Source organism: Actinia tenebrosa, unplaced genomic scaffold (assembly GCF_029948245.1).
Source record: "Actinia tenebrosa isolate PJP-AT-01 unplaced genomic scaffold, QUT_ActTen_1.0 PGA_scaffold1__47_contigs__length_23844297, whole genome shotgun sequence".
Lineage (NCBI taxonomy): Eukaryota > Metazoa > Cnidaria > Anthozoa > Actiniaria > Actiniidae > Actinia > Actinia tenebrosa.
This window is the reverse complement of record NW_028292578.1, coordinates 6,571,142-6,584,871: the sequence shown is the minus strand read 5'-3', so window position 1 is coordinate 6,584,871 and position 13,730 is coordinate 6,571,142. Positions and strand designations below refer to the sequence as shown.

Below are 13,730 nucleotides of genomic sequence, written 5' to 3'. Positions count from 1 at the left end.
ATAGAAATACATTTGATAAGACATGTATATAGGAGAGCCTTGGAGGTGTTTGAAACTGAAACAGGGGAACATCAAAAAAGGGCTTACTAAGTTAACGGTCTCTAGTGATGGTTGGTGACACTACTGGCAATATGGGGTAGCTAAATGCATTTATTGTATGAAGGTAAAATATGGTAGTGAGCTTTGGATTCTGTATTTAGCACTTTTATTTATTTATAGGATTATTATATATTAGGACGATACCCTCCCCTCCACTCCCCTTTCTTAAAATAGATACACGCGCGCACTGACTCCTGGGTGAACTCGTCACCTGGTACCAGTCCTTCTTTCTTTTCTCGGTCAAATCTGTGTCACTTCCTTCCATCGTTTTATTCCTTCTTCATTCCTTTATATCTACTGGTTTTTCTCGTGATAATGTCGTCTGAGAAGTTTGAAGAGTTCGAGGATGAACTTAGAGTGCTTTATGAAGATGTAAATTCTAGAGTCGTTCACAGGATTCCCAAACTAGGCGGAGGTACGTTAGTCAACTTTGTCTCGATCAACTGTTGACCAACATATCAGAAATATTATTATATCACTGCTTAATTCTGTGATGGTTTTCGTTATAGAACAAAAGAAATCAGCCATCAGGGAAGTAGAAAGGAAAATCGAAGATGCCAATTTATTGGTAAAGCTATTTAGTACCAACTTGTGAAAATGAATAAGATATATCACGTGATGGTGATGAAAGTGCATGTGAACTCAAAGATTTTGTTAAATGAACTAATAGTATTCCTTTGCTGTATTTTTCTTGCTGATAGATCAAATTACTGTTGATATTTTGATGCATTGCCAGTACAAAACACCACCCCTACCCCCATAGGGTGTATGGTTTTGTTCTTTACATGTACTTGAGTCAAAATGGGAAATTAACTTGCTCTGTCAATTTATATACAGGGTAGTAAAGGGTTATTAAATATTGTAAGACATGATTTGACCATTTTTACATAGCATAGTATTGATGGTTTTCACAGCCACAATATTGGATGAATTTAAGAAAAGATTCGTTGATCATTAGTCCCTTTTTTTATATCATCCAACATGGCCACCATGTCTTTTGTTATTTCATTCTCTTGGGAATGATTGAAAACCAGTAATTATAGAGTGTAAACTAGCTAACTAGTGTGTAGACCAGTGACAAAGATTTTCTGCCATGAAAATGGAAAGGTTCAGCTCAGTGTTGAAGGAGGTCCAGTATGATTCAGTATGTCAGAGACAAACACAAGCTTTGAACATGACAAAAATTCCTTTTTCATTTTTAGATAGAAGAAATGGAGGATGAAGCTGGAAGAGCCCCAGGGGCTTATAGAAATTCTATGATATCAAAAGTCAGAACATATAAAAGGGATTTTCAAAAGCTAAAAAAAGATCTTGTAAGTAAACGTTGTGATCAATGAATTAAGTACAGTAACTTAACTGTAACTTAAACATATAGCACTTCTAGCATAGGCTAGGGTTTACAGATGTGTACTTTTGTAACCATTGCTGTAATGATATCTTAAATGATTGTATATTGTGATCATAGTATGCCAACTGTCAATGATGTGCCAGTCAATCCTTGGTTGGAACATCAATAACAGTTTTACATCTTTTGTCACTTGAATCAGCAGAAGATTAAACAATAATTTTATATATCGTTTTCATAACCAGGGCAAACCATCTGTTGGTCCTCGTGTTACATTTGGAAGAGATGACTTATTTGACACCAATCCTGAGGTACTTTATATACTGGTTCCTAAAGCGCCAGTAGTATTAGACAACTATAACCAACTCTTAAAAGGCTCATTAATAATTCATAAGCTTATGGTCCAATTGGAGCCACCATACACGTCACGTGCATGAACCTTTATACCCGATAAAGTCCTCTTCATTAGTATTCAAGTGATTTTATATAAAGACACATGTATCTTTATATAAAGACATGTGATCTTTATATAAAGACCACTCCAATACTATGAGGATGACTTCATCAGGGATGAAGTATGCATCCAAGTTTAGATGAAGACATAGAGCTTCATCAAGGTCATAGTCAACCCTAAAGATCTTTGACTAACGTGCCTGTCTTTGCCTTGGCACGCAATGTCCATCGTGTGGGAGCTTCTATTGAATCTAGGTTGCGCATGGCCGTGACGTCAAATCTCTATCGAAGTATAAAAATCCATGTTCGTGACGTGTATGGTGGCTCCAGTTGAACCAAAATCTTATAAATTGTTCACGAGTGTTTTAAGCAGTTCAAAAAACTCGTAGATCGTGTTTTATCAGGTATAAAAGCACTCTATGCCTCGTGCTTTTATACCTGATAAAACACTCCTACTCGTTTTTTAAACACTACATAATACATTTTACTCTCATTAGAGAGAACAAAAGAGCAGAGTTAATCAAGGAACAGAAAGTTTACACAGAGCCACTGAAAGTATAGCAAGATCTACACGAGTTGCTGTAGAAACAGGTATGCCCAAAATGTGCTTTTGGTGTTGGAGTAAAATGTGTCCTGATAATAATGACTGGTATGTTACTTGTAGAGCAAATAGGTGGAGAGATAATAGAGGACCTTACAGATCAAAGAGAATCCTTGATACGAACAAGAGATAGAGTAAGCACAACTTGTTATTTTATCTACTCATTGAACTAATAAAGTACTAAAATCTTGGTTCAAAGCCAAAACAACTTGAACACTATATTAGCTGAGCTGTCATCATCAAACAGCATAATATATCCATACAATTGTTTAAAAACTTGATTTATTGGATAATTTTTCAGTTAAAGGAAACACATGAAGATTTGGGAAGAAGTCGAAGAATCCTCAACAGTATGGCTATAAGGTATTGTATAGTATCTGCTTGTCAATCATTTGTGACATTGATAGTACACTATTAGTAGGAACTATACACATTTTTTTCTTCACAGAGTTGCTACCAACAAGCTACTTCTGTTGTGTATAATTATTGTTGAACTTGCAATCCTTGGTGGTGTTGTCTACATCAAATTCTTCAAGAAGAAAAAATGAAGCTTTGAAATACAGAATTATACAGGTACATTGTGCATGTATAGTTGGATGTAGTCAAGCATTACTTGTAAGTAGATAATTGAATCAATGACAGTGTTGTCATGATTATATATCACAATTAAAGTACTTTAACATTAACGCTGGGGTTAACAGGCATCAGTTAGACACCAGGGCCTGGTTGTACAAAGCCTGGATAGCACTATCCGGTGGATAAATCCTTATCCAGTGGATAAGTCAATGCCTGTTATCCAATAAATTGATTAATCCACGGGATAAGATTTATCCATTGGGTAGCGTTATCCAGGCTTCGTACATTCACTATCTAATACTATGGTTTGATATTGGTGCTGATACATATTGAGGAACAATAGAATCATAATTGCAGTGTATATATTTATGCAATCATCACATGCCTGCCTACTGAATAACGGCATAGTAATCAAAGTAAACACCAATGTACTATGCAATATTATAATCATGGTGGAAATGTTACCAAATAAATTTAAATAAACCTACCCTACGAATACGAATATAGAAAAAAGAATTATTGCAAGACAGAAGGAAATGGAGAGGACAAAGGGTAAACCAAACATACGATAATTAGTTCCATATAAATAGATATTACATGGTGGTATGAAGATATGAAGTTTATATTCTAGTGGTGAAAATATTTCAGAAGCAAGCTCAGCAAACCAGCATAATATTTTTCAACCTGGTAAGATAAACTTCATATCTTTAAGCCAATGTGTCATTTGCTTTTAATTATAGACACATTCACTTAAATTGAGCAGGAGAACAAGAGAAATGTTGTGATCAAGGGATGTGGTTTTGGGGGGAGTAGAACGGGGGAATGATTTCTCTCTCCTTCTCTTAGTGTTTTAAGGCCAAAGCAAGTTAAATACAGTAGTAGCAGCCCTATCAAGTGGTGGTTTAAGATTTTTGAAATTAAAAATAAGAACATGAGGAATGGGTACAGGGAATCAGCAAAACATTCATCATGCCTGATGAATAGAAAATAGTTCAAAATGAAAGGCTTGTAAAACTTGTAATTAAAAGAACCATATTAATTAAATGAAATTTTCTTGGCAGTCGCCATGTTTTGCATGTCTTGTGTAACTATCCCAGCCTCTTCCTCCCTCCAACGCATCTCTTTCTTTGTTATTAAAAAAACCATTTCAAAGTATTAATAAGTACTTGTTTCCTTGAAATTGTTGGAAGTATTCATCACATCAGCAAACATACAATGACATTTAATTCAAGATTTGTTCATTCTTTATACATATATTAACCTATTACATGTTGTTAAATAGAGGATTTTGGAGCATAGAGTACTGACTTTAGCTAGTTAAGAATAAGCATGACTGCCCTAACTAGTTTTAGCTCCGTCATACCTCATTTCTGGCTCAATGTTACTGGTCAAAATGATGGGCAGACATTGTCTGATGTCTGGTAGTTCTTTAAGCCTTGATTAATGTACTTGACTAACGATAGAAATTATACTAACACTGGAACAATATTATTTTGAACACGTTAACAACACTGAAAAACATTAAACAAAGCAATCTTTCTCTTAAATTAATCTAAATTCAATTAATGGACAATTGTAGATGTTATGTTATGTTCAAAGAGTACACATGTCACTTAAGTTAATGTCAAGTATTATGTGATGTTATTTAAACTCTGTATTACAGTCAAACTAGCTCATGCGTTCCTATCAAGGCTCAAAGATTCATTTTATTATTCAAAGTTTGGTTTCCATCTCGCTTTGAAGCTTGCATTAATCAAATGACATTGTGAATTTCAATCTTTACTTTTACCTCAAAACATCAAAAAAAAAAAGTTTATTTGTGATAGGATTTTTTGAATAAAACAACACAGCAACAAGTAACTTTAAAATGGTAGCTACAACAGTAAAAATAATTTAGGCTTTGCATGAATCTGTGAAGAACTAAATAAACTTTTAGTCCAATCCCAAATTTCAAATTTACAACGTTAGTCTTATTAGTGCAAGTTTCAGAGCAAGATGGAAATCAAACTTCGAATAATAAACTGAAGGTTTGAACCTCGATGGGAACCCATGAGCTGGTTTGACTGTAACACAACATATGCAATGTGTTAATATAACCAGCCATTAGTCTAAGAGATTTCAGTGTTCCTTATATTGTTGCTTAAATAAGTTTATACTTTTTGTTAATCAAAACACATAATAAACAAACAAAAAAATTATATTTACAGAACTGTATAAAAATATTATTAATGATTAAATTTTGTCATGCAAACAAAACTTAGAAATATATTGAATGTTAAAGCCATTTTAATTCAAATTTTTTTTCATTAAAACTCAAAAAATAAATTAGATTTACCAGCCACATAAGTTAAACCAACTTACATTTAATCTGATCAATATGACAGCCCTTGAAGCTGGAGCTGTTAACCCAAGCAAATAGTATTGCTCTTTCAGTAATACTTTTAACAGGTGTATCTTTTCATTGTACCTAATCTTTTTTCTAACAAATAATTTTCCAAACTTGAACCTAATTTAAACTATTGATGGTTTTCACGGTGGCCATGTTGGAGGAACTTAACAAAAGAATTGTCAATGTATTCTTTTGTTATATCCTCCAACATGGCCACCATGTCTTTTGTTATTTAATTCTCTTGGGAATGGTTGACAACCATCAATTGAATAATTTTAAATATATTATGCTTCATCCGAAGCAAATCCATCATTGGAGATATAAGTTAAATTGTTGCAATGGCTAAAGTACTCAGTGAAGAGAGTTTTAGCCCTTTGTCATATATTGATCACATATTGAGAGAACAGAAACAATTTTACATTTTCAACAGCTTGTTGTGAAGTCTTTTACTGCTGCCAGCCAAGAACATAAAACTTAGGTACTAACTGATTATTTTTGATTGACAGCAGTGAAAAATTTCAGCATGCAGCTTGTAATACTACTGAGTTCGCAGAATATCGACAACCCTAGTAATCCACATCTTAGTGGAAATGAATAGGAATTTCATGCTTGGGTGGTATTTTCTCAATATCTCAAGTTTCATCCATAAAAATGTATTTCTCTAATTTCACCTGTAGACAAAGAAAATACTATCAAAGGAAGAACAAGATTTGAAATAGGATGACACCCATGCTATGAAAAAGATCTATTCACACTTGAAACATGGCCAGTACAGGCCTATAGGTTCACATCTCTTCCATTTTCTCCAAAAAAAGTGCTAAGATAATTATTTATTAATATTTAAGATCATAATGAATGCCATGGAACTATTAACACAATCACATGACCAGCATGATTGTCATGATTACAGACCAGTGCAACCAATCAAAACAGTACCACGCAAGCGCAAATATCATCTATAAAATTACTTGAACATTTGATATCCATCCATGGTGTTATTAGCATGTTTGCTTGGTCCTTACCCACCAAAGGCGCAGCTCATCATGGATAGATATCAAGCCTTGTGAGCAAAAATAAGAACTATTTGTCACCAAACTCAAAAAATACTATAATAATAAGCTCTATAAACTATACATATATATCTATAAACTAAGATGGTGATGATTGTCACTCAAATCTGTAGGAAAACATTTTTGATAAAAAATTATGTGAAAGGAAGAATTTTCCTGTAAAGCTGCTTCACTTTAGCAAATCATTCATCTTACTAGTTAACAAGGAAGTTATTTGGTGACATTGATTTATGCTTCTTATCTACAACATCTTCCTTTAAAAAAACTCTGCAAATCATTTCTTTCAAAATTTACAACTAGAATAATTGTAGTTTATCTTTTAAATATAGAACAATAACCTTTTAGCGCATTTTTATGCCCAGCTTATGAAGCTTATGAATTTTCTGTAATACTTGAGTTTACTAACCAAATACAAGTTTGTACCAATTTCCTTCTAGCAGCACTTGAACCACAAATATTATTGGTTCTTTAAATAACATGAGGCATATCTTACTACAGTCAAACCTCCAGTAACCAGACTTAGTCTTGTTGAGATTTGAATATGTGATTGCAGACATAATGGAATGTTAATCTAATTTGACATTCCTTTCACAAGATAACAGCAAGTGAGAATTATTTTATGAAATCATAGCCAAAGATAAAAGTCTGAATAATTGAACTTTGTCTGTAAAAAGGAACCAAAATTATAATTTTTGTAACTCAACTAGTCAACAGACTAGATTTATTTGCTGTGATGAGATCTTGCACTGGAGCTGTAGGTATTAGAATCTGGTGGTTCTAGACCTGTGTGTAACGTGATTTGCACATTACGATTTAAACTGAAGGCTGGATACAATGCCTCATTAATACTTGGCAGGCGTATAGCCCCACGCTTCTCGTCATTCAAGTAAAATGAAACCTTGTGATTTGAAATATCAAGAAATATACCAACAACAGCTCCCACCTCTATGCCGCCATCACGGCGATTAGAATGTTCATTGTCATGTCTGAACCAGCTTCTACTGCTGTCAATATACATACACCAAGCTTTGTTATCCTTTCCCAAGATAGAGTCTTTAATTGTGCTTGCCATAGCCACACCTATAGCAGGATCGGGATTACCATCGTAGCGATCAATGGTTATCTCCCAATAATGATATCCCTTAGAGAAGCCTGCATTTCCAAGAACTACCCTGTCATCAAAGCTGGTACATGTTGCGGTTGTGTTATCATTGCTCAGCACAATGTCGGGATGGGCTGTGTCTGTATCCATGCTGAACCATGCAACTGGGAATGGTAAATATCATTAGTTTCATCTCAGTCTGTCACACAAGCTTGTCTCATTAACTCATTAAAATACCTTCAACTGACTGCCTTATGTAACCGGCGGCAAGGCGCTCAAAAAATTGGACTTTTCAACTATGACATGAGAGGCTATGATAAAGCAGCTAGGATGCCCTAGATTGGTGTTATGCCCGTCCCATAGGACACTTCTATAGCCTTTAAGCCTGGTTTTCACAAGGCCTTATTTCATTGTGAAAACTGTCTAACGCAAGCATAAGTGCAAGCACAACAAAAAGGAAAAGTTTTGATCCTTGTGCTTGTGCTTGCGTTGGACAGTTTTCATGATGAAATAAGGCCTCTTATACTTGCACTTGTGCTTGCGTTGCTCATGAAAACCAGGCTTTACACTCTTTAATTAATAATAAAGTTAGTATCTTCAACTTACTATCAGACGTAGTGAGATAGACTTCGTCACTTGGCGCTCCTTCTCCTGCTGTATTTACACCTTTAACTCTAGCCCTGTACGTAGAATCAAACTGAAGACCCTGTACAGTACACTCCAATGAATTACCACGATACACTTCAATGAAGTTCCCTCCACTACCATCATCAAGTTCCACCACATACCCCTCTACACAGGTACGCTTGCGGGGCTTCCAGCAAAGAGTTATGGCATTGTTGGTAACACTGCATTGATCAGGTATGATATCTGGAGCACAAGGAGCTGAAGGACAAACAAACAATTCAATGAAAATCAATAAAACTGGTATCTAACAAGTTAACTGATGGCCTTTTATTTTAATTTTTGATTTCTTAGTTTTCATTTGGCTTTGAGGCAGCCATGAATAAGAAATTGTCCTGCACTGTCATTTATAATAATGTATGAATAGATACTCTAGTGTATAAGTATAAAGTGAATAAGAGGGATTTGAATGAGTAATATCAGAGTAATCCCTTCAGTGGTACAACATCAGAACAGCCAGTATCTAAAAGAAAAAGGGTGTAATTCTTATCAGGGATTTTTTCCAGATTATCTGATTACGTTATATTGGTACATCGATCTGCAATAGTTCCACGGCTTGTTTAAAAATGTGTTATTTCAATTCAGTGGATGCCAGTACGTTAAAAGCACTTTGTAAAACCAGCTTCTAGTTTAAAGTTCACTTTAGTATAATATTAAATTTTTTTATTGTAATCATTATTATTATGGTACCAGAGGGGAGTTCATTCTCAAACTGTGGATCTCATACCTTTTAGTTCAATAAACTGTAGATCTTGTATAGCTTGATTGGCAACTGAGGTGTCTAATGTTAAATCCAACTCAAAGCTCTGTGGTTTAGTGTGCAAGCCATCACTTTCCCATTGATTGCACACAGCTGACATTCTAGGGAGAAATAACCAAAAACTAACTGCTAGAAATTTTGTATTTCATGGGTTTTCTTGGCAGAATCTTGAGGATTGCTAATCAAAGTATTATGTCAAATCCTCAGTTCTGATTGGTTGACCTCTAGCTGGACACATATTGAACAATTTACCTCCTTAATATTAAAGTGCTTTCCCATTGACTCTTGAGTTATCCAATCACATGAGCCCATTTACCACTGCAGCTGTGTTTTAACTACAAATAAGCTGTCCTTTCTTACTTATACATGTAAAACGACTGCTCTAAGTTTAAAATCATTTTGCTTACCTGTGAATAAGTGCATTAGAAACCTGAAGTAAAAAAGTGAAAATGTGAAAAGCTTTGAAAAAGTCAATTAATTAAGTGAATTGAAGTTTGAGGAAAATGAAACCGAAACAATACAAATAATTAAAACTTGACTAGTTATAACCCTCAGCCAATTTTGTAAGTAAATATTATATTAGTACATTACCAATAAGAAAGATGCAGGATCAGCTTCATTGAGAGCTTCTCGTGAAAAGTTTAATAAAGATGTCGCATCTTTTAATCTCTTTTCATAGCCAGCAACCTGCTGCTTGACATTTTCCAACTTGCTTTCTACCTCCTTGGATATGGAGTAAATAAGCTCTGTTTTTTTGGCTTCTATGAACTGGATAAGTGAATCACACTGTGCAACCACAATAGCCTCAAACTCAAGTCCATTTTCCTTAACATAAAGAGATCACATACAATCAAAAAGACTTTATAATAAGTAAATCATAACCTTGGAAATAAGGGGGGGCAGTATGTAGTACCTTATCAAACTCATTAATAATGCATGAGGAAAACACAACAGAAATCACGACCGTGAAGAGTGTTGTAAATCAGATACAGAATCGTGTTCATTTGAATAAACTTTAAGTTGGGTTTTCTTGGGCAGATTCACTTTAATTTTGAAAATATTAGTTAAACACAAAGGAACTAACCTAGACGTTTGATAAGCAATTTACAGTATTCGTGTCCATGTTGTATCCGATATACAATCTCTCGGCTACGCCTCGAGTTTGTATATCAGATACGACATGGCCACTCATACTGTATATATTACATATAATAGTGTAATGTGATATACAATCATTAACACTTTGACTAATAGACCTTTTGAGGTTTTGTAGTGTTTTTCTGGACCTAAATGTAAGTTCTGTAAGCCCTAGCAAAACTATTTTTGAAGTTGGAATTGACACTGTCAGTGTTTTATGCAATTGAAGGATTACGTTTGCCAGTGGTGCAATATTTGATCCAGGGCAGGATCAGGTTTTTTTGGTTTTGATGCTTTATAAGCTATTTCTCAAATTGGGAATTTTGTGAGCCCTGAGACAGCTTAAATCAGTCTCAAAGAACTCAGAGTAAGCAAGGGATTTTAGGGTCAAAAGATTGTACATCTTGTACCAATTAAGTACATTTGAGAGATTTTGGGCATGATTATCCTGTGAGCTTGTAAATAGATTGACACCCAGGACCTACAGTGACATTTTATAGAATATAAATTGACTCATGTAGATAGAATGCTGTGAGTCTGATATTTTGAAAGTAGGACTGAGTGGCTCAACACTTGACTCCACAATGTTTATTAAGGATTTTTTGTTAGTATTTTGGACATTTCTCCTAATGTTCATACTTCCATGCAGCTAGGTAACTATATGCTGTAATGAGACATAAACATACCATGTATTACTGCTGAGGTTTCATGTAAATGGTTTACATAATTATGAACTTTATTTCTGTTTTCCTCCAACATCAAGATATTGCTTGATACAACTCCCTGTCATCACAAGAACAAAAATATATTATTGGCCTATGTTTTCTTGACCATTTTGTCTGAAATATTGTTTAGTTTAAAAAAAGGGAGTGACCTATGCAAGTTCAATCCCTTAAGAAAAATGGTCTAAATAAGTCTATTAATCTTGCATTTCAAACATGAAATAGTGACATTAAATTTAAATTTCCTAAAGTAATAGAAATATAGATAAGTTATAGTTCTTTCCTAAAGTAAGATTATAATGATCTAAAATAATATTTTCTTTAACCCTTTCACTAGGCTAAATGGGAATCAAAAAGATAAATTGTAATGATCATATAAAACGATACATGATATTGTTAGAATACATGCATGTAGTATAAAATATAATTTTTACTTTAATGTCCCAGCACATTATCACTTTGTAAAAATATGTACAGGAAATTACATCATCTGGGCGGCCTTGGCAATGACCTTCGATTTAAATTCAATCAAAAGATTATGTACAAAAATAATCATGGAACTCCTTGAATATTATTGGTTGATGCATCGTGTAATACTTAAAAGGCCACATAAATAATGCAACCTTTCATGTTTACATTATCCCCCCTAGGAAATCTCACTTAACTGGTTATGAGAAAATCATTTGAAAATATACCAATAAATAATATCATGGAGATTGTAGAATAAAGAAAGATATAACTGAGATAAATAAATGCTTAATAATTGCTCAAAGAAATTCTTCCTGAAGCCATTAGGATTTTGAGATGTCTGAGCTATATTAAATATGACCCATGTGAGTTTATTTATATACCATTATACATATTTGACGAATGATAAATTCCATGTACATCACATACTCAAGTATAAATAGTTAATGTGTTGCCAAAGCAAAATATAGAAATGTTACGAAGAAAGTATTCAAAGGACCTCTTGAATCCAGGGAACACCCAACTCATCATGATCCATCCCAGGAATGATGTCTGGATTTCATTGTATAATAGTTAAAGTATTGAAATATGATTATCCTCAAGGGAATCAATGGAAATTTAATTCTTTTTACTAATATTTAAACCACATCCTTTGAATTCTCATATTTGTAAAGAAATCTTTTCAATATTCATGTTCAAATGTGAAAAATAAAAATTACTTTATTTTTTCCTTTCTACGCTGGCAAAACAGAGACACCTTAAAACCTGTAAATTTCGTCATAAAATCTATGGAAAAAGCAATCATGTAGGTGTATATGGGCTGTAAACCAGTGGCTTAAAAAAGATTTAGAGTTGGGCCAGTGAGAAGGTTGTTCAATTATTTGTAAAGTGAGATTCTAGTCTATGCAGCTTCCTCACCTCCCAACCACAACCTAGCTACACTTAACAGATGCACAAAGAATCTTCGCCGTCAGTCTTCGATCTTTATTACGTTTCATAAAATCTCAAAAGATTTTTTTTGTTTCCATCTCGAGATCACTGTGGTTTTGGGATCTATGACTGAATTAGAAGGGCTTTGGTCAGCCAAGATCTGACTAGCGACGCTTGTGAAAAATTAATTCTTGACGGGCTACATACTTCGAAGCCCACATTTATCATCAAATATTAGCAAAATACGGCCTGAAAATTGAGCTATGGTGATATCTTTTCCACAATATTTTTCTTGATAATTGGCGAGTATAAAATAAGAATAAGGTGGTATTTATTTTTGTGTGTGTGTGTAATCGAATAAGAGCAGACGAACATTAGCAGTTTGCGCAAAGCCAATTTACTAATATCTATATATCTAAGCTTATATACCTTTTGCTCCTTGAAGATGGCTCCTAATGCTTTCACCTCATGGCCCTTATGTTGACCTTTTTCTATACATACATAGCAAATGGGAATCCTACACAGTACACAGTACATGCTGTTGTGTTCTTCAAGATGGTCACCACACTTGATCATGGAGTTTCTAGCGGACGACTTAGAATGAGATGGATGAATTAGGCTGTGCTTTGCCAAAGGACCACGGCTTGGATGGCAGATTTTACAGCAATCATCACAATAAACTACTTCACACTGTTCACACATCACAGTTGCAGGTCTTGGGGGATCTTTCTCGCATAACTGACAGTGAACATTCCCATTCGTTTTGGCGTAATGTCGATTGACAATGTTTTCTAGAAGACGATTGCGAGGGAATCCACTTATTCCTCTGCTGTCTAGCGGGAACATTTTCTTGCACACGGGACATTTAAGGCAGGGGATATTGCCAATAGCTTGATATAAGTGATTCAGGTCATAAGCGCTAACATAACCTGAATCATCTGAAAAAGAGTCTCCAACTTCACGTTGCTCGCTGTGCTCGCTATTCTTAGTGTTATCTCCATGGCCACTAGCAGTTGTGGTTGAAATAGCTTTTGTACAGCTCATACACACACTATGAGCACAGGGTAGAAAGACAGGGCATGTGAAAGGCTTATGGCAGACTGGACAAAGTAATTCTGTTTCCATATTTTGGGAGATTTTGAATACACGTCCTACCGACTCACTCTCGCATGAACATTTGAATCTTTTGTTTTTAATGAACCGCGCCAACAATTAGCGCCAAATTAACACGTGTCTCATTTTGAATTCTTATTGGTTTTAATGAAAAAAGGTGATATGTGATTGGCTGAATAAGAACAAAGTTGTTTAGAAATCTATTTATCCATTTACCAAAAATACAGTTCGGTAAAACCCTAATACTTTTTACATGTACAAATAGAAAAAGAAAAAAAGAA

General features: G+C 34.4%; 2 protein-coding genes across 2 annotated transcripts; one reads left to right on the top strand and one right to left on the bottom strand.

Moving 5' to 3' along the window:
- Positions 1-316: 316 nt before the first annotated feature.
- LOC116302722 (vesicle transport through interaction with t-SNAREs homolog 1B) lies at positions 317-4,134 on the top strand. The gene is made up of 8 exons (XM_031712084.2): positions 317-514; positions 609-667; positions 1,302-1,412; positions 1,690-1,755; positions 2,395-2,488; positions 2,562-2,632; positions 2,800-2,861; positions 2,947-4,134. Exons 1-8 carry the CDS (start codon positions 415-417, stop codon positions 3,044-3,046), a joined length of 663 nt encoding a protein of 220 aa, XP_031567944.1. The 5' UTR covers positions 317-414; the 3' UTR covers positions 3,047-4,134.
- Positions 4,135-4,280: 146 nt separating this feature from the next.
- Positions 4,281-13,499, bottom strand: LOC116302721 (E3 ubiquitin-protein ligase TRIM9). Its single transcript, XM_089032893.1, has 7 exons — positions 12,766-13,499; positions 10,906-10,999; positions 9,671-9,906; positions 9,487-9,509; positions 9,047-9,180; positions 8,242-8,520; positions 4,281-7,799 (listed from the first exon to the last, which is right to left on the bottom strand). Exons 1-7 carry the CDS (start codon positions 13,459-13,461, stop codon positions 7,255-7,257), a joined length of 2,007 nt encoding a protein of 668 aa, XP_088889019.1. The 5' UTR covers positions 13,462-13,499; the 3' UTR covers positions 4,281-7,254.
- Between the last annotated feature and the right edge of the window lie 231 nt (positions 13,500-13,730).